At 37.2% G+C, this 27,592-nt stretch overlaps 1 protein-coding gene across 5 annotated transcripts in view; it reads left to right on the top strand.

The window, feature by feature from the left end:
* Positions 1 to 27,592, top strand: part of SPOCK3 (SPARC (osteonectin), cwcv and kazal like domains proteoglycan 3) — a 180,315-nt gene that overhangs the window by 65,449 nt on the left and 87,274 nt on the right. For 4 of the 5 annotated variants that reach the window (XM_071555166.1, XM_071555164.1, XM_071555163.1 and 1 more), the window contains 2 exons: positions 4,117 to 4,162; positions 24,649 to 24,763. The exons of the other annotated variant lie outside the window; for it this stretch is intronic. In XM_071555166.1, the coding sequence (XP_071411267.1) occupies positions 4,117 to 4,162; positions 24,649 to 24,763 (161 nt within the window). The remainder of the gene's footprint in view (positions 1 to 4,116; positions 4,163 to 24,648; positions 24,764 to 27,592) is intronic. 5 annotated transcript variants of the gene reach the window in all.

The raw sequence follows: 27,592 nt of genomic DNA, 5'->3' as shown, positions 1-27,592 counted from the left end.
ACAAACCAAACCCCTGGGTAGGAATTGGGAGCCCAGCAGTAAAACGTATTTCTTTGCATTGTTAATTTGTATAAATCTGAGCGGAATTTTGTATGGGCAGAATTAAGTTTGGCCTTGAATACAGTTCAGGAAATCTTGTATGTTTTCTGCTTTGGTAACTGTTAGAAGTATTGTTTCTTGAAAAGTTCCTATGAATGAAGCAGAACGTGACATTAAACAGTTGCCTATTAGACTTTTTCTAAAATTGGTATTTTGTAAGTCAAGTGGTTAACAATATGCCTGTGCTGTAGCAGTGAAATTGTACTCGGATGAAATATAATTACAAATTCAGAAAACTGTTTCAGTGGATTCTTTGTTATAAATCAGCTTTGAATTTTAGATACAAGCTTTTAATATATAGGCCATAGTAGTGCTAAAATGTTGAATGCAAAACAAGGGCTGAGTTTTCTTTATTCGACTTTTCAGATAGACCTTGGTCTGAAAATGTTTGTAAGGAAACTGCTCTCCTTGCTCTTGGACCCCTCCTGCTTTCTGAGTCAGTCATCATATCTACCATGTATCATTATTTTCTTAAGAATATATATTTCTGTTGGATAATAATTCATGCAATATATGGCAGCATCTACAGGAAAACGTTGTAGAGGAGAATTCAGTGAAATGATATAACAAATGCTTTACAGAAGAAAGAAAAGTTAATAGGATCATATTTTTCTATCTCTATTGAAAGATGAAAACTGCTGCATAACCTTTTGTTTCAGTGAGCTTTTTTCTTTTACTGTACTTAAATAGGTTTTTCTTAAAACTCATGTAGTAACTGCTTTTTAAGAACATGAGAATTCATGTAAAAGAATATTGAGGTCCAAAAAGAAGCAGTGAAAGTTTTAGGGCAAAATACTTTTTTTCTTTTTTCTTTTTTCCTTAATTTTAAAAATCTTTTCTGATTAAGCTGCGTTTTTAGTTACATAGCTGCTACTTTTTTTGTTCTTTTTGTAAGGTTGTCAGATTTCCAGATGACATAGATGTTTGGCTTTTTTTACAGTAAGACCTCTTCAAGAAAAGAGACAAAAATACTAGTCTCACACTGCAAAGTTATTGTAGCATGAACTTAAGTTCTTAAAAACACTTCATCACTGTGACCCTGAATAAGCATAATGCTTAAACATGCATAATTTCAAGGCATTGATATTAAACTCATTGAAATCCATCATCTGTGGCTATTAGAAGTGCTTTGTGTCTTTCAGAGACACACTTGAAAGAAATACTGACATTTCACATAGTTTCAAGTGGAGCAGTAGAATGAATTTTCTATTTAAAATGTATGAATACTTTTAGCTAGAAAATATTGGAAAAGTGGTATGGTCACTGTTACAAATTTGTGACTTTATTCTGTATACTTTTACAATTCGCCCTTTAACATGCTCAGGACAAAGGCAAGGAAGCTCCTGAAGAAATTCAGAAGACACAGGCACTGTCCTGAGATCCTGAGACATGGTCTTTTGCATTTATAGATTGCTGAAGGAGACTTTACCTAGAGATGCTGTGATGCTACTCAGCCTTCACTGTAAACTGTATATTAATTTGTTCTGTTTTTTATATTAAAATTATGAAATTGAGGCTTTGTAAATTATATAATGATCTTGATTACATTCTGCAGAGGATATTGAACATTATTATAATCAAACTTACTGACTGAAAATTAGGAAAGGTTTGAATGTAACAGGAAGCCATGTGATAGGATAAAAAACTTTAGGAATATTTGTAAAATTGTGGAACTACAATTTATTGGAGCAATTTCCTTGCTTAATCCTGCAATCAGTTAACAATTGATTTGTTTGTAGTGGCACATAGAAATTTCATTTATGTATTCCATAATGGATTTTTTTTAAGTAATGGATGATTTAAAATTATTTCTTTAGAAAAATCAGTGTTAGGTATATATGGATATATATATATACACATATATTGTATTTAAGATAGAAAATTCCACACAAACCGTAATCTATTCAAACCACAGTACATTTAAAAAAGAAGAAAAACACACACCCACACACCTCCAAGCTACAAAGACAGCAGAGAGATGTAATGGGGAGAAGAATAAAGAACAAAATAGTGTTGTTGTGTTGTGTAGAGATCCATAGTGCTGCTTCATCCTGAATGCTCTGCACAATTCTAGTTGCAAAGAAAATGGACTTGGAAGAGATTCAGAGAAGGGTAACAAGAAAGGTATGGAGTTGCTTTGTAGATAGAAGTAAGTGAGCAAGACTTCTGGAAATGCCTGAGGGATATTATATCTAGGATCTGCGAGGTTGTCTGCAGTATAGAAATGAACAGGAATTGATTTATGTTCTGGTAGGTTTGAGACCAACTTGAGAACGTGTAATTTATACAAGCCACATTGTGCACATTCTTCCTTAAGTAAAATGCAGGCTGCTTTGCCTTGGAAGGGATTTTTGTCTTGCTCAGGATGACTGCTCTTTTGTTCTGATAACTTTATGTTCTAGCTATTCTAATTTTTCACCACTTTAATAATAACCCTATTTTCTGAATGGGCTCGTTGTGGGTGTACATTGTTGATTTAGTAGAAATGGAAAAAGAATCTACTGCTTAGATGTTTTTTCAAGACTTGTAAGTTTTGTAACTGTAGTGTTATTCATGGAACAGCACTGTGTTACAGTTGGTTTAGACCTGTTCATAACACCACTGTTGGAATAACATCTTCATAGTAAACTATTAGGAGGAATAATTGGAAAATAATCATAATTTCTGCTCATTTCTTGTGTGATTAACAAAAAAATTATATGCCTGGGGTTTTTTTAATACTTTAAAAATAATTAAAAAGGCAAGTAACATACACTGATGCATAGATTGTTAATCTGTGCAGAATCAGAGTAAAGGAATGTGTAAGTGTCCATATAGAAATACGGTTCCATTTTGCATTTAGAGGTTCTGCTCATTTTTTCTTTTTCAAAGCACACATTTACATAACTACATTTTTACTAATAAAACATCAGCAGTGAAATGTGGTTTGGTATGCTAGAACTAGTTTTTTGTTGTTTGGTTGGGGTTTTTTTCTTTTCATTTGAGGTAAAACTCTTACTAAAACCCAACAAGTGTTTTGTACCTGCAAAGGCATGTTTGATTCTTGATCCTTTTTAAGTTATGATTGTGTGGCTTTGACAACTGCATGAGACTCACATTTTCCCAGTAGTTAAATTTTGTATAAAGTGAGGTTTCTTTATGGTGGTCTTTCAGCAAGTTGGATGGAACTGCAGGATTTGACAGTGCACTCACTGGAGTTTGTGAAGCTTAATTTATGCAGACTTACAGTGTTTGGTACAATCTTTAAAGATTTTGTTCCAGAGAGTAGTAAGTTAGATTATGACATAATAATAAATAATTCCAGTCATTTGTCTGTGCCATGTACTATCTGAGATGGGCATATCAATTTACTCTTGGCAATGGATTTGTAATTTATTTCTGCAATTTATTTAATTCAAGGTTTTCCTTCTTGAAATTGTAGCCTAATATAGCTGATGACATAATTAGGAAGATATTTTATGTTCGTAAGATGATATGTAGAAAATAGAACTAATTAGACTTAATGAAAGATCTTACTAATGCAATTGAAAGCTACTTAACAAAATACCTATTTTTCAAAAATTCATGTATCATACTTTAAAATAGTTGTATTATATTGATGGGAGCTTTGAAGCTTTACTTTTAAAAAATCCCTCATTGAAAATGTAGTTAAGTTTTTCAATAACTTGGAAGTTAACATACAGGAAAACTACTGCAACATTGTAAAACCAGTGTTGGAAACATTGCCTGTATAGGTATTGTGACAAATACATTTTCTATTTTAAATGCTAGTAAGGAACATTTTTACTTTATGAGAGCAAATGACCTCTGAATTATACTGTTTTATTTTGTGTGAGCAATTTGTCCCATTATGATAACTGTAATCTTTTTCTCTCCTTTTTTATTTTATTTTATTTTCCTGCTTGCCTTTTCTAGGAAGTAGAGGTTGGTATACATCTTCTGTCTTTCATGATACTGTGAGTTTTTGTGTATCCATTGAGTCCTTATGTTTTACTAAATTTGTTTCTCCATCCCCAGGATGATTATTTTCGTACATGGAGTCCAGGTAAACCATTTGATCAAGGTAAGACTGTGCTACTAGTTACTTAAATGTTATCCCATCCAAGTATTTATAATATTTATATATTTATAATTCTAGACTGCTTATGGAATTCTGTCAATTTGTGTCATATTCTGTCTTTACATGATTGATTTAGAGAGGACCAGAAATTTCATCATTTTGCATCTGTGATTTTTTCAAAATTTATTGATTAGAGAAAGAGAGGGGAGCATTAGAAACCTTAAAAATTGCTTAAAGTTTCCCTCATATAAACATGAGGTTTGGGAAGTTTTGTTTTATTTATATATTTAAGTAAAGAACTGATGTGTTTTGAGTAGGACATCTTAAGAAAAACAGACATGCAATCTAATATTTGTCTTTTGCATTTAAAATATTACTAAGATTTTGAAAATATCTTTATATTAGGCACATAAAAGAATATCTAGAAAACCAACTTTGGGAATCTGTTGCGTTGAAATGGTCTATCTTGGGGCAAAATGCAGCTGGAGCTTTGAGAATGCTACAGTACAATACTTTTAGTCATAGAATGATTTGAGCAAATGCAGCAAATTTTGCCATTACACATTTCTTCCTTGGACATTAGAACTTAAGATTTACTGTCAATATAATCCACTTCATGTATGTTGTTTCAAAGTGCGTGGCTCCTATTTTGAAACTACTGAGAATCTTGATACTTTTTAGTTGCTATGAGAAATGCTTCAGAGACTTGGTCTTTTCTGATATTACCAGTGGCATACAAGCAATGAAGAAATAGTGTAGGGGCTTGTAAAGAAGACAGTGAGATAAAAATATGTTGCAAAAATAGATTTTATTCAATTTAAAGCACTTTATTCACAATGGATACTGACTTGTAAGGGAGACTTCCAATGAATTTTATTACAACCCTATCTCTGAGAGGTGAACTTTCCCCTGTGTTCCTATGCCTTTGTCGCTTGAATTCAGGATTACTGTAACAAGTTTGTGAAAGAAATGCCTAAATTTCTTAAATGTTTGCACGTGGCTTGTTTTGGCACTTTGTGGAAGACAGGAGTAGACGGAGGTGAAAAAAGTTGCATGTATGTCATCACTACAGAGTGATTTGTGGTGGATTTATTTCGGTTTGGCAGAAATTTGTAAATGTTAATTTAGATTCATGACAGCCTGAATATTTTAGAACCTGCCAATCTGACAGACTTTGTGTCTCATTAAATACTAGTACATTAGGAAAATAGCACTTGACTGCAGTCTTCTTACTCATCAGAGAAAAAGATCTCCATCTTTTTGGTTAAGTACCTTATCTGAGAAGCAGACTTACTAGCTACAAAGTACTTTTGTCTCTTCCTTTCCGTCTTTGGTTTTTGATACAGGGGCATAATCTGCAAGTAAGTTTTTGGTAAGAGATCTTATAGTTGAAAAAAATCTCTTCCTCAGAAAACATTAACTTGAATGTGCTGTAAGTTTTGCTTGTGTTTTTTTCCTATATACTTGATATGTTTTGGGGGTTTTGATTTTGGTGGTTTTTAAGTGGTAGTGTCCCCCCACCTTTTTTTTTTTCCTTTCGTTGCTTTTCTGTTTCAGTTGGCTGTGAGTTTTGAGAGAAGTTATACTGAAATACTGCCTTCTCCCATGGATTTGCACTTTTACACATGCTGGCATTTTCTGTTACCCTAAGATTTTTAGGCATCCCAATACTAATGTTTATTGAGAACTTTTCTGATTTGCAAACAATCTAACTAAGAAAATTGTCCAACCTTTGCAAAATTCATTGCATATTGGGTAGTTAATATTTTAAAAGCACACCTACAGACTGATACTATTGGCAAACTGACCCACATTCAACTTTCTATTTTCATTTCCTTGTTAAATGAAAATTTACGTTGAAATGGATTTGCTGAATAGTTTTATCTAGAATTTACTGTGCAATTTTGGAACTGAAAAATAAATAATGCTGTTTTGTAACAGTTTTTGATAATAAAAGTATATGGAAATTTTATTATTAAAAAATGTTCCCAGTACTTGAATTTGTCTATCTGTCATTTAAGGGCTACTGGAGGGGGGCGGGGGGGTAGTTTACCTGCCAGTGCACTGGTTTTCATTTTTTCTTCAGGAACTGCTGCTACAGTCTTTGTATTGAATTTAGCAGTGATATAGAATTGAACTGTGTGTCACAGTTTCTCAAGAATTTTGTGTTTTCTATGCTCTGATTGTCAATGGATAATCTTTGTCAGTCATAGATTTGCATTCAGTTTTTATTTATTTGAGAATCTCTAAATAACATTACTGACTAGATGTGGGAGATACCCTAAAAGACAGAAGAAGGTTTCCCAGTCATTATCTTGGTTTCCTGATTGGCAGAATTGTCTTCCTTACTTTTTGGGTATAAGAAGAAATAATTCTTTTTTGAAATACAGAAAATATTCCTGAGAATAAAATATAACTAACTGTAGAAGTACCATTCAGGTTGCTCTCATCCAATGGCAAAAGTGATCGTGTGTGATATCTTGTTGGAAAACCCATTCATTTTTTGAAAGGGAGTCAACCTTGCAAATGTCAGTTCTGTAGGAGTGAATGTAATGTTCATGATTTCCTGAAGAAATCAGGTCTTCTGTAATTCCCTCTCTTTGCTAATAAAAGACATACAGAAATGACAATCTCAGCACAGTTTTTCCTCATGTAGTTTGAGGTAGGAGAAAGTGAGACTATAGAAACTTAAGTTTTAGGTGTACATTTTGATAGTCCCCATAAATGTCGATCCAAGGTTGTGCCAAAAGCTCTGCTCCAGCTTCATTCCACTCCAGTTGTGTATCCCTTCACTACTAAGTTCAAAGCAAGTAGGGTTTGACTTTTCATTAGCTTTTTCACCTCAGTAACCATACACATAGACCTATAGGCTTGTTTTCAATATGTATTTTTTTCTTTTACCAAAGTGAACTATTCAAAATAATAAATAGAGACATCATGAATGACAGAAAGTGGAGTCCTGTGATCTGTTGCAAACCAAGCAGTCTGTGTTAGAAGATCTTTATGAGGGTTTACCTTTCAGTCTTTGGTTACTGCCATTCTGATTAGTGCAACAGCTACCCTCTCAAGTGAGAGCATTCCATAAAAAAAATTCTTCCAAATTAAAACATGAAACTCATAAGTGAAGGATAAACTTTTCAAATACTGAGATACAGTTACAGAAATAGACTGAAATTGTCCCATGTCTGTTGTGTTCAGGTTTGTAATAGTCCTGAAGATACAGGTAGGTATGTTTCTTGATGACAAAAATAAGTACTATCCCTAATTTATCTCTTTCAGGGTTTTATTTCTTTCTGTTTTTTTTCATCAATATTTGGCTTTTCAGAAACTTACCTATAAACTTGTGAAAGTATGAGATAAGCAAGGAATCTTTTTGCCATTAAAACATCTGAGCTCCAGGTCTACTAGACAGGGTACTTTTTTCAGTTTACTGTGAAAGCAGTGGATTGTAAGAATTACTAGTGCTTGACAAAAATATTGGTTTTTTTACTTTGCTGAATTGAATTATAGCAACATTATATAAGGAAATGACCTATATATATCTGAAAGTTTCCAAATCAGTATATGAACAAAATATGAAGACCTTCAAACTGACAAAACTCCAGCTGACTATGTGTAATAGAGGTGTTATGTCTGCATTTTCAATTTGTTAGCTGCAATTTAAAAAACACTCAATCTTTATTGCACCCCTTTGTGTTTGAGGCTATAGTGTAAGTCCTGCTATGCATATAACTCCTCGTTCATATCACTGGAAGTCAGATGAATGGGTTCTCATTATTTATGTTTATTATTACTTTGTGTATCCATATTCTGCTTGAAATGAAGATTTTTTTTTTCCAATTTTTTTTAGCCCATGGCTGTAAGAATTTGCAGGTACCATTTTTGAGGAACGATTGCATGCCTTATAGGCATATCTTTGAGGTCTACACATAGTTAGTTTTCGAAGATTTCTATGTCTGTTAAAGGTTTTTCAGAGATCTTTTATTGATTCACTGTAATGGATAATGTATTTTTATATTTCTTTTTCAAAATGCATCCTTAATCAGAACCCAAACATTAATGCTAATATTTTGTTGTAATATTTGAAAAGACTGTGACTTCAGGAATAAGTAGTTGTGCATGTGATAATAAAATGAGTGTCTTGGTTTTAAGCCTTCCAGTGCCTAAGGGAGCCTACAAGAAAGCTGGAAAGAAGGGACTTTTTACAAGGACATGAGGTATAGGACAAGGGGGAATGACCTTAAGCAGAAGTAGGGTAGGTTTAGATTAGATATTAGGAAGAAATTTTTTACTGTAAGCAGTGTGAGGCACCAGAACAGGTCGTCCCAGGGAGATTATGAACTCCACATCGCCAGAGGTGTTCAAGACTCGGCTGGACGGGGCTCTGAGTAACATGATCTGGTGGATGGTTCCCTGCCCGTGGCAAGGGAATTGGAACTAGAAGATATTTAAGATCCCTTTGAACCCAAAGTTTTGCATGATTCTGTCAACAGCGTTTCAATTCACTCTTTTATATTTTGGTTTATTTTGAAAGGTCTTATGTTAATATGAGAAAATATGTCAGAATCACTCATGAAGATAGATCTGTGTAATTCCATTTGTATTATTAAGAGTTGCTATATGGAAATAGATATCCAAGCATTCTAGGAGATTAGCCCTTACTATGAAAATGTATAATGTTATTTACTCCTGGTCTGCAAAATGTATTTTAAAAGATGGAAAAATACTATGATATGCATTGCAATTCACCAACACCATTCCTTAAAGCAACATCTGACATTTGTCCAGAGTGTACATGTTCTTATTGAACTCTTGTTTGTTTATATCCATATAAGATAGAAAAACATATTTAAATAAATGTTTTGACTGTGTATTATTTATATCTATCTATCTATATACATGTACCCAAAAATGTTTGTCTATTTCCATAAATATATCAGTGTAACTTAAATAATTCTGTGGCACAGGTATTGTTGGAATAAATCTGAATTTTCTATTATCAAATTTAGTTCCTGCTAAAAGGCAGGTTTTGCTCTTTCAGTGGTTTTAAAAATAAGCAAGTAGGATGTTTTGTGTTTTGGACTATGCCAAATTGACTATCCTAGTAGCTTTAGTTTATGTTTTATTAACACTTACTCAGATAAACCCCCGCATACACATGCAGTGTTTTCTGACACATTTTCTTCATATACCATTTTTATATCAGATGAGAATACACAGGATACTTCTAGTACATTTTATTTTTAGGCTACAGATGGTACCAGAGTTTGGAGGATGTAGTTATGGAATAAAATTTCATACACAAAGACACTGGTGTAACTTTTTAAAGTGGAAAGGATGTCTTCCTTTGCTCAATATCTTGGAGGAACAGTGGAGTATATTCATGTAATTGAAAGAATACAAAATGACATTTCCATGGAGGATGAACACCCTGAAGGTATAGTTGGTTTGTAGATGTATTTATAGCATTTCTTGTAGACTGTTCCACTGAATTATTTTTGACTTTTGTAGTATCAGGTTACATTAGGTGTCTGTTTACAGCAGAAATACTGTACATACCATTGTACAACAGAAACAGATTTTGAAACAATTTCACTTGTATTAGTTTAATCTTTGCCTTTTAGGTCTGTATGTTTCACCTACCTAATTCTGTAATAATTTTGGTAACTAGCGATATTGAAATGAGTGCAAACACATCTCTGTAATTTGTGAATGCATTTCTGTACTGTGAACTGAAACCATTTAGAGTCATATTCAATAAAATAATTTGATTCACTCACTTGCAAGCCCCAGGACGTCGTAAGAGACTTTAATGATGATCCATTAGTTGAGGACTCTGAAAACAGTTGTGTAGATTTAACTTTGCTGCCTTTGATAAGTGCACTCATGATCTGTTTTTTATAGCAGAACTACTGATGATTTAAAACCATAAGTATGTATACATCACTTTCAAGATAAGTTGCAGTACTTTGCAACAAAAAATGTATCGCATGGAACTTTAAAACGTTGGATCAAATAAAGAAATGGTGTCTTTTTAGGATGACTCTATGAATTTCAAAAAGAACAGAACGGAAAAGCTGTTAAAATATTTCATGCTTATTTACTATTAAGACTAAATTATATTTGATCTCATGAACAGTTTCTAGTTTCAGTTATTTAGGTACATTTAGGAATCCTGCTCAGTAATGAAATACACTAAATCCTGTGTCAAACAGAGGCTGGTTTATGATACTTTCAGATAGCCCTTGTCGGAAAAGATCTTTTGTGGATGTTTTAGGAACCCTTTCATAGTCCTTTTCCTTCATTATCTGATATTGTGCCTTAGTGATTCTTTTATTATTTCTCTTTTATAGATTTATCTACTGTGGTAACACCATGAAAGAAAGAGCCTTGTCCTATACACAGACTTGGCTCCTAACTCAGGGTCGCTGGGTACTACACATCTTCTTCTCTAGTTAGAGCTCTCAAATTGTTTCAGCATTTATGTAGAATCATTAAATGAATTCTAAATTTTGTGACTATTATCAAAGGAGACTATAGAAGGTATTTTTGTTGAGACTAAAACCAGCACATAAAATGAGATTTTACTTGCTTTCAGTAGCAGTTTAAGTCCTTGCTCCTGCTGTCCTGACACCATTGCTTTATGCCCTGATGTTAGGTCTGTAGAGTCAGCAAATCTTGAACTGGTATAAGATAAAAAGTTTATTTTTCTTTGTTTTAACATGACCAAATTCTGGATTCTGGTAGCCATTCAGACCCACAAATAGTTAGGTCAGAAAAGGGGAGATGTGACAGAAGATGACAGCAACTGGCTAGAGGTACAGCATTAGAGCTATGGCCTAATGAAGTTTCTAAGTTTACTACAGAAATTAAATAAGACCTGTAAAAAACTAATGGATATAGTTATTAAGAATATGAAATTGGAAATTTCATTTTACTGTTTAGCAGTGCAGGAAAAAGAAATAGCCTAATAAATTCCTCAAAAAACCCAAACAACAAACAAGGACTGTAAAGAGGAAAAAAAGACTGTGCATAACTTTTCTTAATATGAGGAATGACATTTTAAATGTTGAAAGTTGCCTTTTTGACCCATTTTTTTTATTTAAAGTCCTCATATTTAAAAGCCTGATTATCTTCTGTAAAATTGTAATTGTAAAGAATGTAAAGACATACTCATTAAAAAGTCACTGTAATGTGAACTTCTTTTTACGCAACTTTTTTGCATTTTTCTGTGCTGCAGCAGGTATTGGTAACTGTGACTTGAAACGCAGGTGCATACTCAAAAGTGACTGAAATTGTAGATTTATTGCAAGCTGAAAACTTCAGAACATCTGTACTTCCAAATTACAGGGTTCTCTCTGAGTTCTCTCCATCTGGAGACCAGAAGTGTGTCACAAAAACATGACTCTAGTGATTTAAAAGAAAGCCTGGAAGAAATATTAAAAAGTGAGTTTTTAAGAGACTAGGTCTTCACATTCTTTACATTTATATTTTTGCAGAAGATAAATTCTTATGTTTTGGTTTCTCTGTTTTATTTTGCATTTTTTTCCTAATGGCCTCTTGGAACTTTTGGAGGTTTGGTATATTTGTGGTTGTTAGGTTGTAACAGTGAAATATCTTTAAATACTTTAAAACTGACACATTTGAGGTTTGCCTTCAATTTCAGTGTAGTAAGCTCAAAGAAGTTTTCATAGATGGTTTGTCTGAGTTAAGATGTATACAAAAGCTTAACTGGCTAAAAAATGAATGTGCTCTATACATCGTTTGCCATATATGGTTTCACTTTTGTGTATTCTTTACAGAATGTATTTTGTGTGAAGATTCTCATTCTGTTTTATCACAAGTACATTTCCTGGTTATTTTAGTTATTCCAGGCTTCTTCTAAATACAGATATATTTCTGATGTATTAGATACTTCACATGAATGGCCTACTGGATTCTGGTTTAATTGGTTTAAAAAATTTAAAAGCTGAAGTTGATTACAATAAAATGAACTTCTGAAAAGAATACCCTCTTTAACATAAAAATACATAGTTAAATACAGAAATTAAAGTTCTCCAAGGGACAGAAATAGAATCATAGAATCATTAAGTTTGGGAAAGGCTTCAAATATCATCAAGTACAACCATTAACTGGCACTGCCAGGCCCATCACTGAACCATGTCCCTAAGTGCCCTCATCTACACATCTTTTAAATGCCTCTAGAGATGATGGCTCGACCACTTCCCTGGACAGCCTGTTACAATATTTGAAAACCCTTTCAGGGAAAAAAAAAATTCCTAATATCCAATCTAAAACCTCCCTGGTCCAACTTTAAGCCATTGCCTTTTTGTCCTCTCACTTGTTATTTGGGAGAAAAGATCAACCCTCCATGCAACTACAACTTCCTTTCAGGTAGTTGTAGGGAGTTATAAGGTCCCCTTTGAGCCTCCTTTTCCCCAAGCTTAAAGAGCCCCAGCTCCCTCAGCTGCTCCTCATTAGATTTGTGTTTCAGACTCTCCCCAGCTTCATTGCTATTCTGTGGACTCCAGCACCTCAGTGTCTTTCTTACAGTGAGTGAGGCCCAAAACTGAACATGATATTCAAGGTGTGGCATATAGCACATTGTTTTGAAAGAATAGTCATCTTGGCATGTTAGATAATAGCGGGAGATTTTTCAGGAAGATGCACTGCTACTGTTACAGGTCTGCAGATGTTTCTTTCCCCTAGTTGCCCAAGCTGGAGAACCCAGAAGGCAGTTCTGACACAGCCAGCACATCTATCTAAATTATGATTTAGTGTATTTAGGAAAGGATAATAAAATGCATAACTTTTTGCTAGCGATATATTACTATTCTGAATGTTAAAGTAATCTTAAGGTGTTATTTTTTTCTGCTAAATTAAGTAGGTAGACATTGTGATTCATAAATAAAAAGCAGAAGTATTTCACTAAAGCTGCTGAAAATGTAAAGGATGTCAGCCAAGTGTGCACTTGCATTTCTACTTGTCATAGCAGGTTTGGATATCTTTGTAGAATATTTGAGAGTTTCTTATTGTATTTAGAAGAAATTGGATGTAGTTCTCACCTACAGCAGTCTGAGCCCCAAATAACTATGTTCTTTAGTAATTTAAATAAATAGGATTTTTTCTAAATTTTCACAGAATGTCCCCACACACAAGGGGGCATTTGACTTTGCTTATGTGGAGTTTCTTATTTGCATCTCTTTTTGAGGTACGGGGAACCTATTCTCCTGTAAAGTTTCAAGGGAAAACACAAAATAATGGGAATGTTTGTGAAGCAGGACTCACAGATATTTGTAAGGGGGAGAATTTCTTACAGTCACTGCAACAGTGGCTAAAAAAGTGTGGCTCAGTGAAGATAATTGTTTTAGAGGGAGTGGAGAATAAATGAATGAAACATTTTGAAATTGTGAAAAAGTGATCAGCTTTAGTGGGTTTGTTCCAGAGCAAGAATAGAGACTGGCAGATTTAATTTTATTTTTTGAGCATTTATTTTGGCTTACGTTCTCAATACCCAGAAGAGCAAGTACCATGCTATGAATCATTATAAATACATTTTTATATCCTTTTTAAAAAAAAATAAGTTGCAGCAGTGAGCAAAAGGGAAATACACAGTTCTTTATTTTATATGTCAGATGGTTATAACTGGGTATAAGATGTTTCTTGGCTTATCAAAACTCTTGTCTGCATAACTGCAAGTGTTGCAGGGCAGCTAGATGCTCTGTGCTAATGCACTAGACTTAGTGATGTAAAACACTAGGAACAGTGGTGCATCTGAACAGAAGTCTGGTAAGAGACTTTACAAAGTTGTCTCTGATTCATCAGGATGGATATTTCTGAGCACTCGTGAGAGTAGACATTTCTTGGGTAGAAACAACCTCCATACACACAGATTCCTTAATTATTGAAGCACTTGCTCACCAGTTACAAACCAGACTAGACAGCCCATGATGCTCAGGGGTTTGAATCTAAACTTCTAATTACTTCCTTGACCACCTATAGAAAAACCTCTCTAGCCTTCTTACTGAAGTTGTAGTTTCCTGTGGCCAGATGGAACTAGCATTCAGGAAGATTTCTCTTGTGAATGCCCAACTGTAGCTACCCATTCTGCTTTTTATGCTATGTAGTGAATCTCAAATGGCAAATACAGGCCCTAGGAAAAGAAACAAAAATTTGAGTTTCTTCTTTTTCAGAACATCCTCATCAGTTTGCTGAAGTAGGCTCTTTCTTGTTTATGCTCTCATTTTTATTTATGAATTTCAGATTGTTAGCTGCACAATGATTAATTTTCTTGTTGAAGTCAAAAGGTGGTTCTCAGTAGGTACGTTGCATAGTAAGATAAGGATATCTTGTTATGACTCCACAGCAGAGTGGATTCAAACCATCTGGGGCTGAGGAGGGTCTGTATCTACGGATGCAAATTTTGAATGCTGATCACTGTACAATTTAGGCAAAAAATAACCATTATAACTGTTAACTGTAATTAAACATTTATCTGGATTCTGTGTTATCTGACAATATCAACTTAGTGTTTATGTCTCCTGCCTTGCTCTCCTCCCCACTGTTACTAGCAATTGTGATGCTGGGATTCTGCTCAAATCTAGACCCAGCACATTTCTCAGTGAGAAATCCTGCTTTAGGAGGTGAAAAATGGTCGTCTTTCAAAATGGAGATGTAAAGTACACTGATAACCTTTAGGTGTCTTCAGGTATTGTGTGGTTTATCAAAGCAGAAAATATGAGGCATTCACTTCTAGGGATCTGTCTGTTTAGGGTTATAAACAAGGTGTTTGACCTAATCATTAATATTTTAGTTAAACCCTTCAGATAGTTAATTTTTTTCTCCCTCTATTGTCAAACATGAAAACTTTTTAAGCAAAGAAGTCAGACTTGCTATTTAAACTAGAGGAATTAAATTACTCATGGGATACGCAAAGCATAGCTGAAGTTTCAGTAAGTGCAAATACAATACCTAACTGGTTCTTATTTTGCCTATCAGAAGTGAATCAGACCTGTGGGCTAAGGAAATAGAGTTGGTCTGAAAACTTTTTCCTTAACCCTTTTTCCTTTTTCATTTTACTAGGAGTGGAAAATGAGATACATGTCAGAATGTACTCAGAAGACTGTGGAATAATGATAATTTACTGTGGTTTCTGTCATAGACCTCCCATTAAGAGTATTCCTGTGTTGTGTTGTGCTAGTCTTTATTTCCTTTTATATTCCCAATAAAATTTATGTTCTGGCTGATGTCAGTTTTTGGGAATGCTAGCTGTAAATTAACTCACAGAAGAGATGATGGGAAGCTATTCTTAATTGCTTTTCCAAATTTGATTTATAAATTAATAGATCCATTAGTAATAATTGAATCATTTTTTTAATATTAATTGCTTCCTTAGCACATGAGAAGAACAAATCCATATTCATATATAAAAAAGCAACTTACTTGTCATTTACAATGTGAGTTCTTAGAGAAATAGTAGATGTTAAAAAGCTTTTTACGCTTTTGAAGTGCATTTTGTGACAGTGGTATTTTTCTACTCGTTGAAATTTAATTAACATTACATTTCTTATTGTTGCAGCCAGATTTATGAACAAATGTAAAGTAGGCATGTAGGCAGGTAACTTATTGCAAGCTTACTTTCCTGAATATTGGAAGAAGCTATGTAAAGCTGAACATTATCAAATTGTTGAAGCTAAGATCAGGCCTGCATCTTTAGAAGCTGTTTGTGTGACATTCTAGGAAGTCAGCTGATACATTAGTAAAGAGATTATTTTTGACAAGCCTTAATAAAGGTGTGATTTCCAACCAGGTCTTGCATAAATACATTGCTTATGTCTGAAGTCTTGTCACCTTAGTGAAAGCCTCCACCTATGTTCAATAGCAATGTAATTGTGCTGTGCAACTGATGTTTTACTTCAGTTATGGGGGGGGGGGGGGGAGGGAAAGGCACCTAACTTTCATAATTATGATGATGTTTTAGTAAATGTGAATTGGATGAAAACTCAGATACCTCTTTCATGTAGAAGACAATAGCTGTGAGAAATACGTCAATCTCACAGTGGGATTTTGACATTTGTTATGTTTTTGGTGTGAACATTGTACTGTTTCAAAGCTGCTTATTTTAGCAGAAATGGAAAGAAATGTGTGGTGTTGTCAGTGCAAGTCTGCATGCTCTGGGTGAGCTGAGGTACAGCAGCACATTTTGTCATGGATAGCTAGAAGATGCAGTGAAGAAGTAAAGACTTAATGCCATGTATTTCCTGATATAACTGAGTTATATACTTAGAGGAAATCAATAGTACTTTTCCTGGAATAAATTTATGCATTTCCATAGTAGTTGAAGATCCGACATATATATGTCCCTGCATTGTAAGATGAGCCCAGTTCTTCCCCAGCATGAAGAACTTCAGACTATGGCTTTGAAAAATGCCCTTATTTCTCATAAAAATCATCCGTTTTTCTGTTCCAAGTATCAAGTAAAATGGGCTTTAAAAAAGAAAAAGCCAATCCATTTCCTTGCTTTCAGAAATATTTCATTTTTTTAGTCCTTTCAAAGCTGGGAAAATCACTAATGCAATCTGTAAGTTTACCATTTTTAAAAAACGGGTTAAAAATTAAAAATGTCAGATTGTGTAAAATAGACAAAATATAGTACTATGTACTTTATAGTATAGAGTTGACTACACCATGTGATGCTCTAAGAAAAGAAAGATGCTGTGATGCTCTAAGAAAAGAAACTTACACTGCTTTTCACACTTTCTAGAAACATTTCTTTCTGTCTTTCTGTGTTTTATCCTCTGTTTTGCTGTGTTAGTCCAGGCAGCCATTGACCATTCAGTTATTTAACTTTTTCACCTTTCAAAAATCTACATTTTTATGTCAGTGATTTACTTGGTCTCTCCCATGCTGTTAGAAGACGGTTTCACCAAAACCATGATTGGAAAGATGGGTGCCGTGTGTCACAGATAAGACGAGGGAAAAGGACTTGTGTGGGGAGTTCATAGCTGACAGAGAACAAGTCCAGAAGGTCATGCCGTGACAATGTGAGTTTGTGTCAATGGCAAGACTGTGAGTGTTGAAAATGCCTTTGCATATAAAGATGGCGTTGTGCTTTTGGCACCCATGGCTCTGCTGGCTTACTCACCCTGCTTAGACAGTAGCTCCAGACAGTCCCATAGCTCTTCTTGCTGTATACTGGGTATATACCTCATTTGAGGTGATCAGAGTTACAACAGGACTACTGAGTCAGCAAATACTAGGGCATTACACTGGTACTGTAAAAACTGATTCTGTGTCCTGGTTTCCCTTTGATACCCACCTTTATATTGTCCTAAAGACAAGATGTGAAAGTACCATCTCTTGCATGCAAAGTTGAGTTTTGGCCATAACATTTTGCTCAAATATTGCCGAAACCGTATTTTTTTTGTTTGCTGAATTTTGATGGAACCATCAAAACACACCTTCAGAGTCCCAAGAACTTGGGAAAAGAAATAACCTTTACAATGGGAATTGTTAAATCACCTCTCCCATTCACCCTTTTTCCTGAAACCTACTTTCTACTTGACACCAAACTCAACGTCCTTATGTGATTCCAGATTTTCCTTGCTCATGTTTTTTTATTTCATTGACCTATTCAGTTTTGCAAAACAGTTACCTGAAGATAGGCCATATTACGGTACTGCTACCCTAGTGTCTCCATCAGGGAGCGTTCTGGGAAGAGGTACTTGGACCAGTACCTTAAAGGATTATCTGTTCACGCTTACTAAGGTCTGGCATTACATTCTGCCTGCCTTTAAGCAGAGAAAGTATTTGGTGTGGAATCTAGAGTGGACTGGAGAAGGATACTCTCATTTTGACTCCAGCTCTGCTACCCGAGTTCAGTCTTTTTTTTTGCTGTACTTGCTTCCCATTTGTATAGAGTTGTTGTAATCAGATTTATTCTGGATTACTTGTGGTTTTATGGCTGGCTTGCTGTAGAAGTAAAAAGTTTTCAGAGTAGGCCTTTGATTACCAGCAGACTCGAGCTGAGTCAGACCAGCTGACAGCTGACTGCTACTGGCCATTGGTATTTCATACCATATTCTGACATCATCTCAAGTATAAAAGTGGGTTTATGAGGTGCCTGGGCCAGTTCCTTCATGGCTGTGGTCCTGGTAAGATGCACTCTGCTGTCTCAGGAGGGATAGGAGGACTAGCCCAGTGCCGGCTTACCAACATGTTGTCTTAGGGAAGGAAAATGTTTATTATTAGTTTTCTCTCTACTTGAGTTTGTTTCTGGGGAGGTTGAGCTCTTTTGGGGTGTTTTATGGATCTGGAGTGTTGGGATCTGTTTTCTGAGAGGTAGAAGATTGTTGTTATATTTAACTTTTATAGGTGTGTGTAGTTTGTTTTTAATTTTCTCGTGTCTGTATAAATATATAAACCTGTTTCCAGGGTTTTTTCCCTTTTCTCAGCAGGGCGAGGGAGGCACTCTGTGATTGGGTAGCTGGCATTTTGACAGCTCAACTGAACGCACTTGGTTCTTATTTTCTGGGTACATGCACAGTTAGGAGTCATATTAATATTATCTGGCAAGTCAAATAAAGATGCCAATAAAAGCTTATCTTTGATTATGAAGAAGAGAGAAACAGAAAAATTACTTTTGGAAAATACATATGCAAATATATGCTCTCAGGCACATGGTGTGATCCTTGGGTTTCAGGATAAGAGTTTGAGTCAATAATCATCCTTCCAACTCATAATATTCTCTGATACATATAAGCAGATGTAAAAAAAGGAATTTTCTGAAATATAACTGAATACTGTACAGTAATATGCTAAAGTGAAAAACACAGGAAAAGGGAATTCTGATTGTTCATACCTTTCTTCCCTGATAAAAAATGGATTCCAAGAGGGATAAAAAAAACCAGCTTTGGAATATATAGATCTACCTGAAATACACCATGGTGACTGGAGAAGGAAAAAGCTGATTGTTTCTAGTGAGAGCTTAAATCAGCAGACACTTTTCTATATTATAGTCATGTGAGCATGGCTACTCAAGAAAAATGCAAATTTAGTGATAAGCAACAGGCTTCTCTAGTATGGCCAGAAATCACTGTTTGTAGCTGGAATTCTACTTTAGATCATCATCATCATCATCATGGCTAGGCTTCGCGAACGAAGATTTGAGAAGGGCACTACCCACGCTTGCTGCAAGCGTGCTGGTGGCTAAAAAGGCCGACACGGGATAGGCAGGTCCGGTCACAAAAGGCACAGCAGGACGTCTCCCTAGGTGACATTGGCAAGGAACGGTTCTTTCTGCATTGTCTTTTCTCCTCAAGACTGACTCTCCGTGCATTCTCAAAGGAAGCAGCAGCGCCGTGAATGGTGTGTCTCCATGAATCCCGATTGGAGGCCAGAGTGGACCATTGGTGGCAGTCAATATGGCCAAGGCTGAGGTGTTGTTACAGGGAGTCCTTGTATCTCTTCTTTGGGGCTCCTCTCTTGCGGCAGCCGGTGGCGAGTTCACCATAGAGCACAATCTTTGGGAGGCGGTGATCCTCCATCCTGGAGACGTGCCCTGCCCAGCGCAGCTGCGTTCTCATCAGCGTGGCCTCAATACTGCTGACCCCTGCCTGTTCAAGAACAGACACATTGGTCACGTAATCAGACCAGTGGATGTTTAGGATTGAACGGAGGCAGCGCTGATGGAAGTGTTCGAGAAGCCGCAGGTGGTGTCAGTAGATGACCCATGATTCAGACCCATATAAAAGAGTAGACAGTACAATGGCTCTGTAGACTCAATCTTTGTCCTTTTCTTCAGGTGTTTATTGGACCAGACTCTTTTATGGAGTCTTCCGAAGGCTCTGTATGCCTTTGCTAGCCTGTTGTCTATCTCTTTATCGATCTTACCATCTGAGGAAATGATACTTCCCAGATAGGTGAACTGCTGGACTGACTTAAGCTCTGAATTGTCTATGGTGATGTGAGGATGATGGAAGACTTCCTGAGGTGCAGGTTGGTAGAGAACTTCTGTCTTCTTCAGGCTGACTTCCAGCCCAAAAAGCTCAGCAGCCTCTGCAAAGCAGGATGTTAAGCGCTGCAGAACTGCTTCTGTGTGAGCAACGAGGGTGGCATCATCAGCAAAAAGCAGTTCACGGACAAGGTGATTCAGGGTCTTGGTGTGGGCCTTCAGTCTCCTTAGGTTGAATAGGCTTCCATCGGTACGATATCGGATGTAGATGCCGTTTTCTTCATCGAGGTCTGCTGTGGTTCTTTGGAGCATCACGCTGAAGAAGATTGTGAATAGAATTGGTGCAAGAACGCAACCTTGTTTCACACGATTGGTTATTGGAAAGGGCTCAGAGAGTGCATCGCCATATCTGACTTGTCCACGCTGATCCTCGTGTAGCAGGATGATCATTTTGAGGAACTTGGGGGGACATCCTAAACATTCCAAAATCTGCCACAGGCCTTTTCTGCTCTCAGTGTCGAAAGCTTTGGTGAGGTCAACAAAGGTTACATAGAGACCTTTGTTCTGTTCCCTACACTTCTCTTGCAGTTGTCTGAGAACAAACACCATGTCTGTGGTGCTCCTATTGGCTCTGAAACCATACTGGCTTTCAGGTAGAAGTTCTTCTGCAATAGTGGGTACTAATCTGTTCAGAAGTATTCTTGCAAGGATTTTACCAGCAATGGAGAGCAAAGTAATACCTCGGTAATTTGAGCAGTCTGATTTTTCTCCTTTCTTCTTGTACAGGGTGATGATGACTGCATCATGGAGATCTGATGGTAGCTCCCCTTGTTCCCAGCAACGCACAACAAGCTCGTGGAATTTGACATGGAGTGCTTGACCTCCATGCTTCCAGATTTCAGGTGGAATTCCATCGACCCCAGCTGCCTTGCCAGTTTTCACCTGTTGTATGGCCTTGAGTATCTCTCCCATAGTAGGGGCTGCATCCAATTCATGTTTCACCAGTTGTTGTGTAATGTGCTGAATTGCTGAGCCTTGGACTACACGGTTGGCACTGAAAAGAGTCTGAAAGTGCTCAGACCATCGGTTCAGGATGGAGGTTTTATCTGTCAGAAGCATTTGACCATCTGCACTGAGTAGGGGGCTTTGAACCTGGTGTGTGGGTCCGTACACTGCTTTCAGGGCCTCATAGAATCCTCTTTGGTCACCCAAATCTGCGCATAGTTGTGTCTTTTCTGCTAGGTCGAGCCACCATTTGTTCTGGATGTCTCGAAGTTTCTGTTGGAGCTTGCTGCATGCAAGACGAAAGGTGGCTTTTTTTATATGGCAAGATGGCTGAGCAAGGTGTGCTTGGTGAGCAGTTCTCTTCTTCTTCAGCAATTCCTGGATCTCTTGATTGTTCTCATCAAACCAGTCTTTGTTTTTCTTGGAGGAGAACCCTGGGGACTCTTCAGAGAACTGCAGGATGCAACTTTTAATATGTTGCCAAAGCGCTTCGGGAGAGGGATCTATGGGATTATCTTTAAGTCTAGTTTGAAGGTTTCCCTGGAAGCTGTCTCTCACTGTGGCTGTTTGAAGATTGCTGACTTGGAGCCTCCTCCTTGGAATGCCGCCTCTCTTAGGTTTGGGCTTGAAGTGGAGGTTAAGTTTGCAGCGCACAGGGTGGTGGTCTGTTTGACATTCTGCACTTGGCATCACTCGAGTATGACGGACATCACTGACATTTCTCTGTTGTACTAAGATATAGTCAATGAGGTGCCAGTGCTTGGATCAAGGATGCATCCAGGTTGTCTTCAGGCTGTCTTTCTGTTGAAAGATAGTGTTGGTGATGGTGAGCTGCCATTCTGCACAAAACTCTAGCAGGAGGCGTCCGTTGTCATTGCAGTTTCCAATGCCATGCTTGCCCAGGACTCTTTTCCAGGCTTCAGAATTCTTACCTACTCTGGCGTTGAAGTCACCAAGGATTATGATCTTATTATCTCCAGGAACATTTTGGGTGAGGCGGCGCAGGTCTGTGTAGAATTTGTCTTTTTCTGCTGGGTCAGCTTGGAGAGCTGGGGCATATACGCTAAAGAGAACAACATGTTGCTTGTTGTGCGGAGGGAGGCGTAAGGACATAATGTGATCGGAATGACCTGTCGTCAGATTTTCAAGTTTGGAGGCAATGGAGTTTTTAATCATGAAGTCAACTCCTGAAAGGTGTCTTTCGGTTTTGGGCTTGCCTGACCAGTAGAGTGTGTAGCCAGCACCATGTTCTTTAAGGCTGCCTTCCTCATGAAGACGAACTTCACTGAGAGCAGCAATGTCAATGTTGAGCCATGACAGTTCATGGGCAATTAGAGCAGAACGACACTCAGGACATCCACTATCCCCAGTATCAAGCATGGTTCTGATGTTCCAACATGCGAGTGTTAGTTTGAGCACACCTTTGCCTTTGAAATCTCTTTGTGTCTTGGTTTGAGGGGAAAAAACAAAATGTTTACCCACAAGTGGGGGAGGGGGCCTCCTCCACAATAATCACGCCACCCTTTATCAAATTTAAGAACAAAAGGAATTTTAATAGAAGAAGGATAACTGTTCTTAACTGATATATATGTATATATATATACATATATATATAAACATAAACATATATATATGTAAACAGACTAGTGCAAACCGCTTCCCCAACACCACAAGAGAGAGAAAAAAACCCCAAACAACAACAAACCCCAGCAGGTTTTCCTCTGGGAGGAAAGTTATACTTAAGCAGTGTCAAATGTCACAGTCTGGCTGGCTGCGGAGTGAGTTCCCAGTAGTTCCCAGTCCCCCTCCAGCGAGACAGACGAGTGGTTAGCTCTCAGATGAACTCTGTGTCTCTTTTCCCAGATGAAGGAAAAAGAAAGCTGAAAGTGGGGAACCACCACATGTCCTGCAAAAGCAGCTGCACACCTCTCTCTCTTGGGTCACTGCCCCAGCTGGGGCAGGCAGGCCGTGACGGTGCAAGCGGTGGTCAGACTGGAACAGAGGCCGGGATCCCAGATGCAGGAACTAGGAGAAACAGCTGCGGCGAGGAGAAAAAACAGCGTCTCAGCCAGAAGCCCCAGCAGTGCCAGCAGAGCAGTTTCCCTCCTCGGCAGCCACTGCTCCCGCATTCCACCGAGTTAAGAAAGGAAAGATGTCCCCAAAAACAAAAGAGACAAACCTGCCCCCATCCAAGTGGTCAGCAATTAACTATTTCTTTTGTTAACTGCTGGCATGGGCAGTTAGTGGCAGGGGAGAGACTTTACATAATAATCCCAAACTACAACACTTTGTTTTTGTTTGACCACATGGATGGAAGATGCCGGTTCCCCCGGTTATCCATCCAAGTGTGGAGATGAGCTTTGTTTAGGCCACATTTGCTAGGCCCCTCTCCGTGTGGAGCAAGCAGTGCTGTCCCTAGAAAAGGCTGCTTGGTCATTCAGGATGCTGCCGCAAGAGACTGTCATCTCCGGGGTCAAGTCTCTAATGACCAATATCCTGAACCGCCTGCATGCAGTGTTGGGTCTGCGGCTTCCAGCTGCTTCCTATCACCTGCTGTTTTCGACCCTCACCTGTCACTACAGGGCTTTGCAATGTGGGTGAACCCTTCAAGCCTGCGCAATGGATTTTTTAGGTGAGGCACAGCGTGCGCAGAACTGGCCCCACCCTTTACTCCTAAGGTTCATCTGCCACGGCCTAGCGAGCTTGGACGGTGACAGTGAATACCTCAGGACGTAGGTTTGGTTAGAGTATCCTTCTCTTAGATGGATGGCCTTACAGGGCTAAGCGAGCTCCATTTGCCCAGGTTTGGGATTGGAGTTGTCCTTCTCCTAGGATGGTTGCCAGACAGCTAGCGAGCCCATCCTGCCCGTGGACACACTTTGTCTGACCCTTCATCTGAGACCTGTCTGACATGGGAGACCCTACTGGCGGCACAAACCACCTCCAGCATAACTCTCAACCTCATGAGGGCACGCAAGCTTCTTCCCCGCGACAAGGGGGTGTCCCCGGAGAAGTACTTCAGATATTAGTATGGATAATGCCTAAAGGACCAGCTACAAAAAAAGCCCCGAAAAACGCCCAAAGAAAAAGTAGAATCCTGAAAGAAGATACAATTTGTATCTAGTAATGGAGTCATATAAATCACTCACTCGCATATTTTAGTTTACTTTTACTAAAATCTCATCTGAGTTAGTAATTTATGACTAAATTCAGTGCTATTGTTCACCACTTGAGTAGGAATAACCCAGCTGTGTTTCAATAAACAGTCAAGGGAAAATGCTTTTCAAGTTGGAAATACCAGTATTTGGGAATTACAGTAAGAGACAATTGTTAGAAGAATATAGCGGTGAGTGCTTTGTTCCATACACAACAGCTGCTTTTCCTGGTGGCAATCAGTGGCTTTCTGTCTGGCATGCTGTTCAAGCAGCCTGCCAACCCCCTCCACGAACTTGGTGGGTTTTATGTGTGATGTTTCATGTCTTAATTGCATGTTCCTAGATAATTGTTAACAACTTTCTTAAACTGTTTTTAGCTTTAGATCCAGCGAAAGATCCATGTTTGAAGATGAAATGTAGTCGCCATAAAGTTTGTGTTGCACAGGATCAACAAACTGCTGTTTGCATTAGTCACCGAAGGCTCACCCACAGGTAAATACTTCAAAAGTTAATCCTGTAGTTGTCTTTATAGTGTTCATGACAGACTTGTAAACCATAAATTCATTATAATTAGTTTAGTTACTTAACAACATATGAGCAGAGTAGACGTGAATTTTAGCAGTAATTATGTATGCATAATTTGATAATAATGTTTAATATTTGATATTTTTCATAGGCTGGTAAACTAGAAGGTGTGCATATTTAAATATTGAAAGCTGCTGGTACAAATACATTTAAGGCAATACCCATTGTGCCAGTAGGAAAGGAATAAAATGATTATGATAATGTCCTTCTGCTGTACATTACTTTGCCATCATCACTTCTTATATGAAGCTAGTGAACTCAAACCTGCATGTTAAAGTGTATGTAACAGGTGATACAGTGTAGGTTGTTGGAAGTTGGTTAGGGGTTTATTTCCCTTTTTTTCTCTTCTTCTGTGCATTCCGATTTTATTTGCATACTGGACTGGTTAAATGTAGGGGGGAATACATGATGAATTTATAGACTTTTGTGGCTTGATCTGGGGCAGAAATATGAATATGTAGGGCCGGAACCACACACTTAGTTGTGTCATGGTTGTTGTGTGCTGAGGAGACAGAGTCAAGTTGCATTTTGGCTTGAGATTGTTAGTTTTTTACGAACTTCGTTGTGGGAAATGAGACACAGTAGAATGGCTAAATTTCACTAACTTGATTTAACTGTCTGTTAAAGTGCTTTGCTCAGTAGGGGCTGAAAAGAGCTAAGGAAGATAAAAGACTTTCTTGTCTTTTGGAAGAGGATCATTTCAAGTACAGTTTCATGAATGATATAAGAAATGTTGTTCTGAGTGTCTAGTTAAATAGATCCATCTGGAGCTTTTCAAACAAGCAAGATAGTACATAGTGAAAGGAAAAATTTAAACTGTTCTTGATCTGCTGCTGCAGTTAATAACAAAAAACTGCAACAGTACGTGCAGAGTTACACTGTTTATATTAAGCAAACTCAGTGTAGAGCTAGATATTTTAGTCTGATAAAGTACTATATAAGGTGCAAGAATTATCAGACAAAGCTAGGTAGTCTAATTTTAACTACATACAAAGTGTCAGGAATATGTCAGTGTTAACTGTCAAAACACAGTGTTTTGAAATTTCTAAGAGGTGTTACACGTGGAAAAAATGACATCTTCAAGTTAAGTATACTTGCAGTAGATAAAGAAGGAAAACTTTTTTAGCTCAGATTAGGATGTGTACTATAGTTGAATTAAGAAACTTTTTCACATCAGTCTTCATCCCTGTATTATTCATCCCACAGTCATTGGTACTCTTTTAGAAAAGTAACATGTTAAGTGGTAAAACTAGTCTGAATATAATATAATCAATAATGAGAAACTCTGGAGTGGCAGCAACTTGCTGATTGTGAAAAGCAATGTAAGTTTAGCCTTTCAAGCTAGATGAAGCCAGGACAGGGGTTTCCAAAATTTAGATTTCCCTGTTCCTCCAGATTATGACATACAAGGAGAAGTCATTTGCTTTGTGATTTCTTTCTAAAAAGGTTTTCTTCATGCTGTCTCTGAGCTTTATGTGATATGGTGGGCTAAGAGTATGAATAGCATGTACACAAGCAGTCATGTCTGCTGGCTCTCTTTACTACTATTAATTTCTTTTGCCCAATGTGTTATTCCTTTGCTGATATCTACAATTTGAAGATTAATTTTCAACAGAGTCATTTGGTTTTCAGAATTCCCAAAGGACTAGTCCACTCTTTATAAGTCTTGGTAAAAATTCGATGAGAAAGATTATATTATCATCTGTCAAGTCATATTATCTACCTCTATCCATTTCAAATATATCAGTTTTGTGTAATCTATTGGGAATAAATATTTGAAAAATTTCATCCCAGTAATATTTTCATTTTGCTTAGTGTTTGTGTGCACATGGTGTTTTTCAAAGACTGGATAATATGGATAAGTAAGAAAAGGCAGTTGGGATGTTTTCTAGAAAAACAGTTGAGAGCTTTTTCATAGATAACTGGAAACTCTTCAAAAAGAACTCCCCCACAGATTTCAATTTGGACATATTTGCTGTATTGATCTGTAGATGTTCCAGAAATTATTCCCAAAACACAGGAAAACTGGTTTTAAGCATAAGAATTGACACAATGGCAAAGACGATCCTCAAGAGACAGTCAGGGAAGAGGAGACTTTGCATACCTGAAAGATAAATAAAAGGTTTATGGGCATGTTTGTGCTACCCCAGGGAAATAAGCCTGAAATACAGTTACAGCTGAATAGATTTTTCTGTACTGTCATCAAGTTGAAATGCTCATATTTATAGTTAAGTTCTCTATTATTAGAAGCAGCATTCCCAAGCAGCCTTATTGCCTAGTTCATAAACTTCTGTATGTAAATTGTGTTGACTTTTTTTTAGGTAATAGCATAAACAGAGAGGCTGATGATTAGTAAACTGATAATTGTATCAAATGGAGGAACTGATGTAGTAATTTCTTTTGTTGTTTGTAAGACAACAACTTGCAGAAAAACCACATAGGCATAAACACTCTGTTACTCAGTCCATGCTCCCAGGTGCTCTTACCTGTACAGTACAATTTCCAGACTATTGTAGCCTTAAATGGATTACTGAGGGGACCTCAGTACTGCACAATGAAGCATGGGTGGGTATCCCAACCATCTGCAAGGCTGTTAGTGACATGATATGACAAGGTCCCAGCACGATTAATTAAGATGAACAGCACACTTCAGTGATGATTCTACTTGTGCTTTCAGAACTATAAAAATTTCTTTTAGCTTGGAGATCTCAGTCCTGTGATTTTGCTACAGTGTAC

Source organism: Pithys albifrons, chromosome 5 (genome assembly GCF_047495875.1).
Source record: "Pithys albifrons albifrons isolate INPA30051 chromosome 5, PitAlb_v1, whole genome shotgun sequence".
NCBI classification, from domain to species: domain Eukaryota; kingdom Metazoa; phylum Chordata; class Aves; order Passeriformes; family Thamnophilidae; genus Pithys; species Pithys albifrons.
Note: the sequence above shows the minus strand (reverse complement) of the source record. Positions and strands in the feature narration are given on the sequence as shown.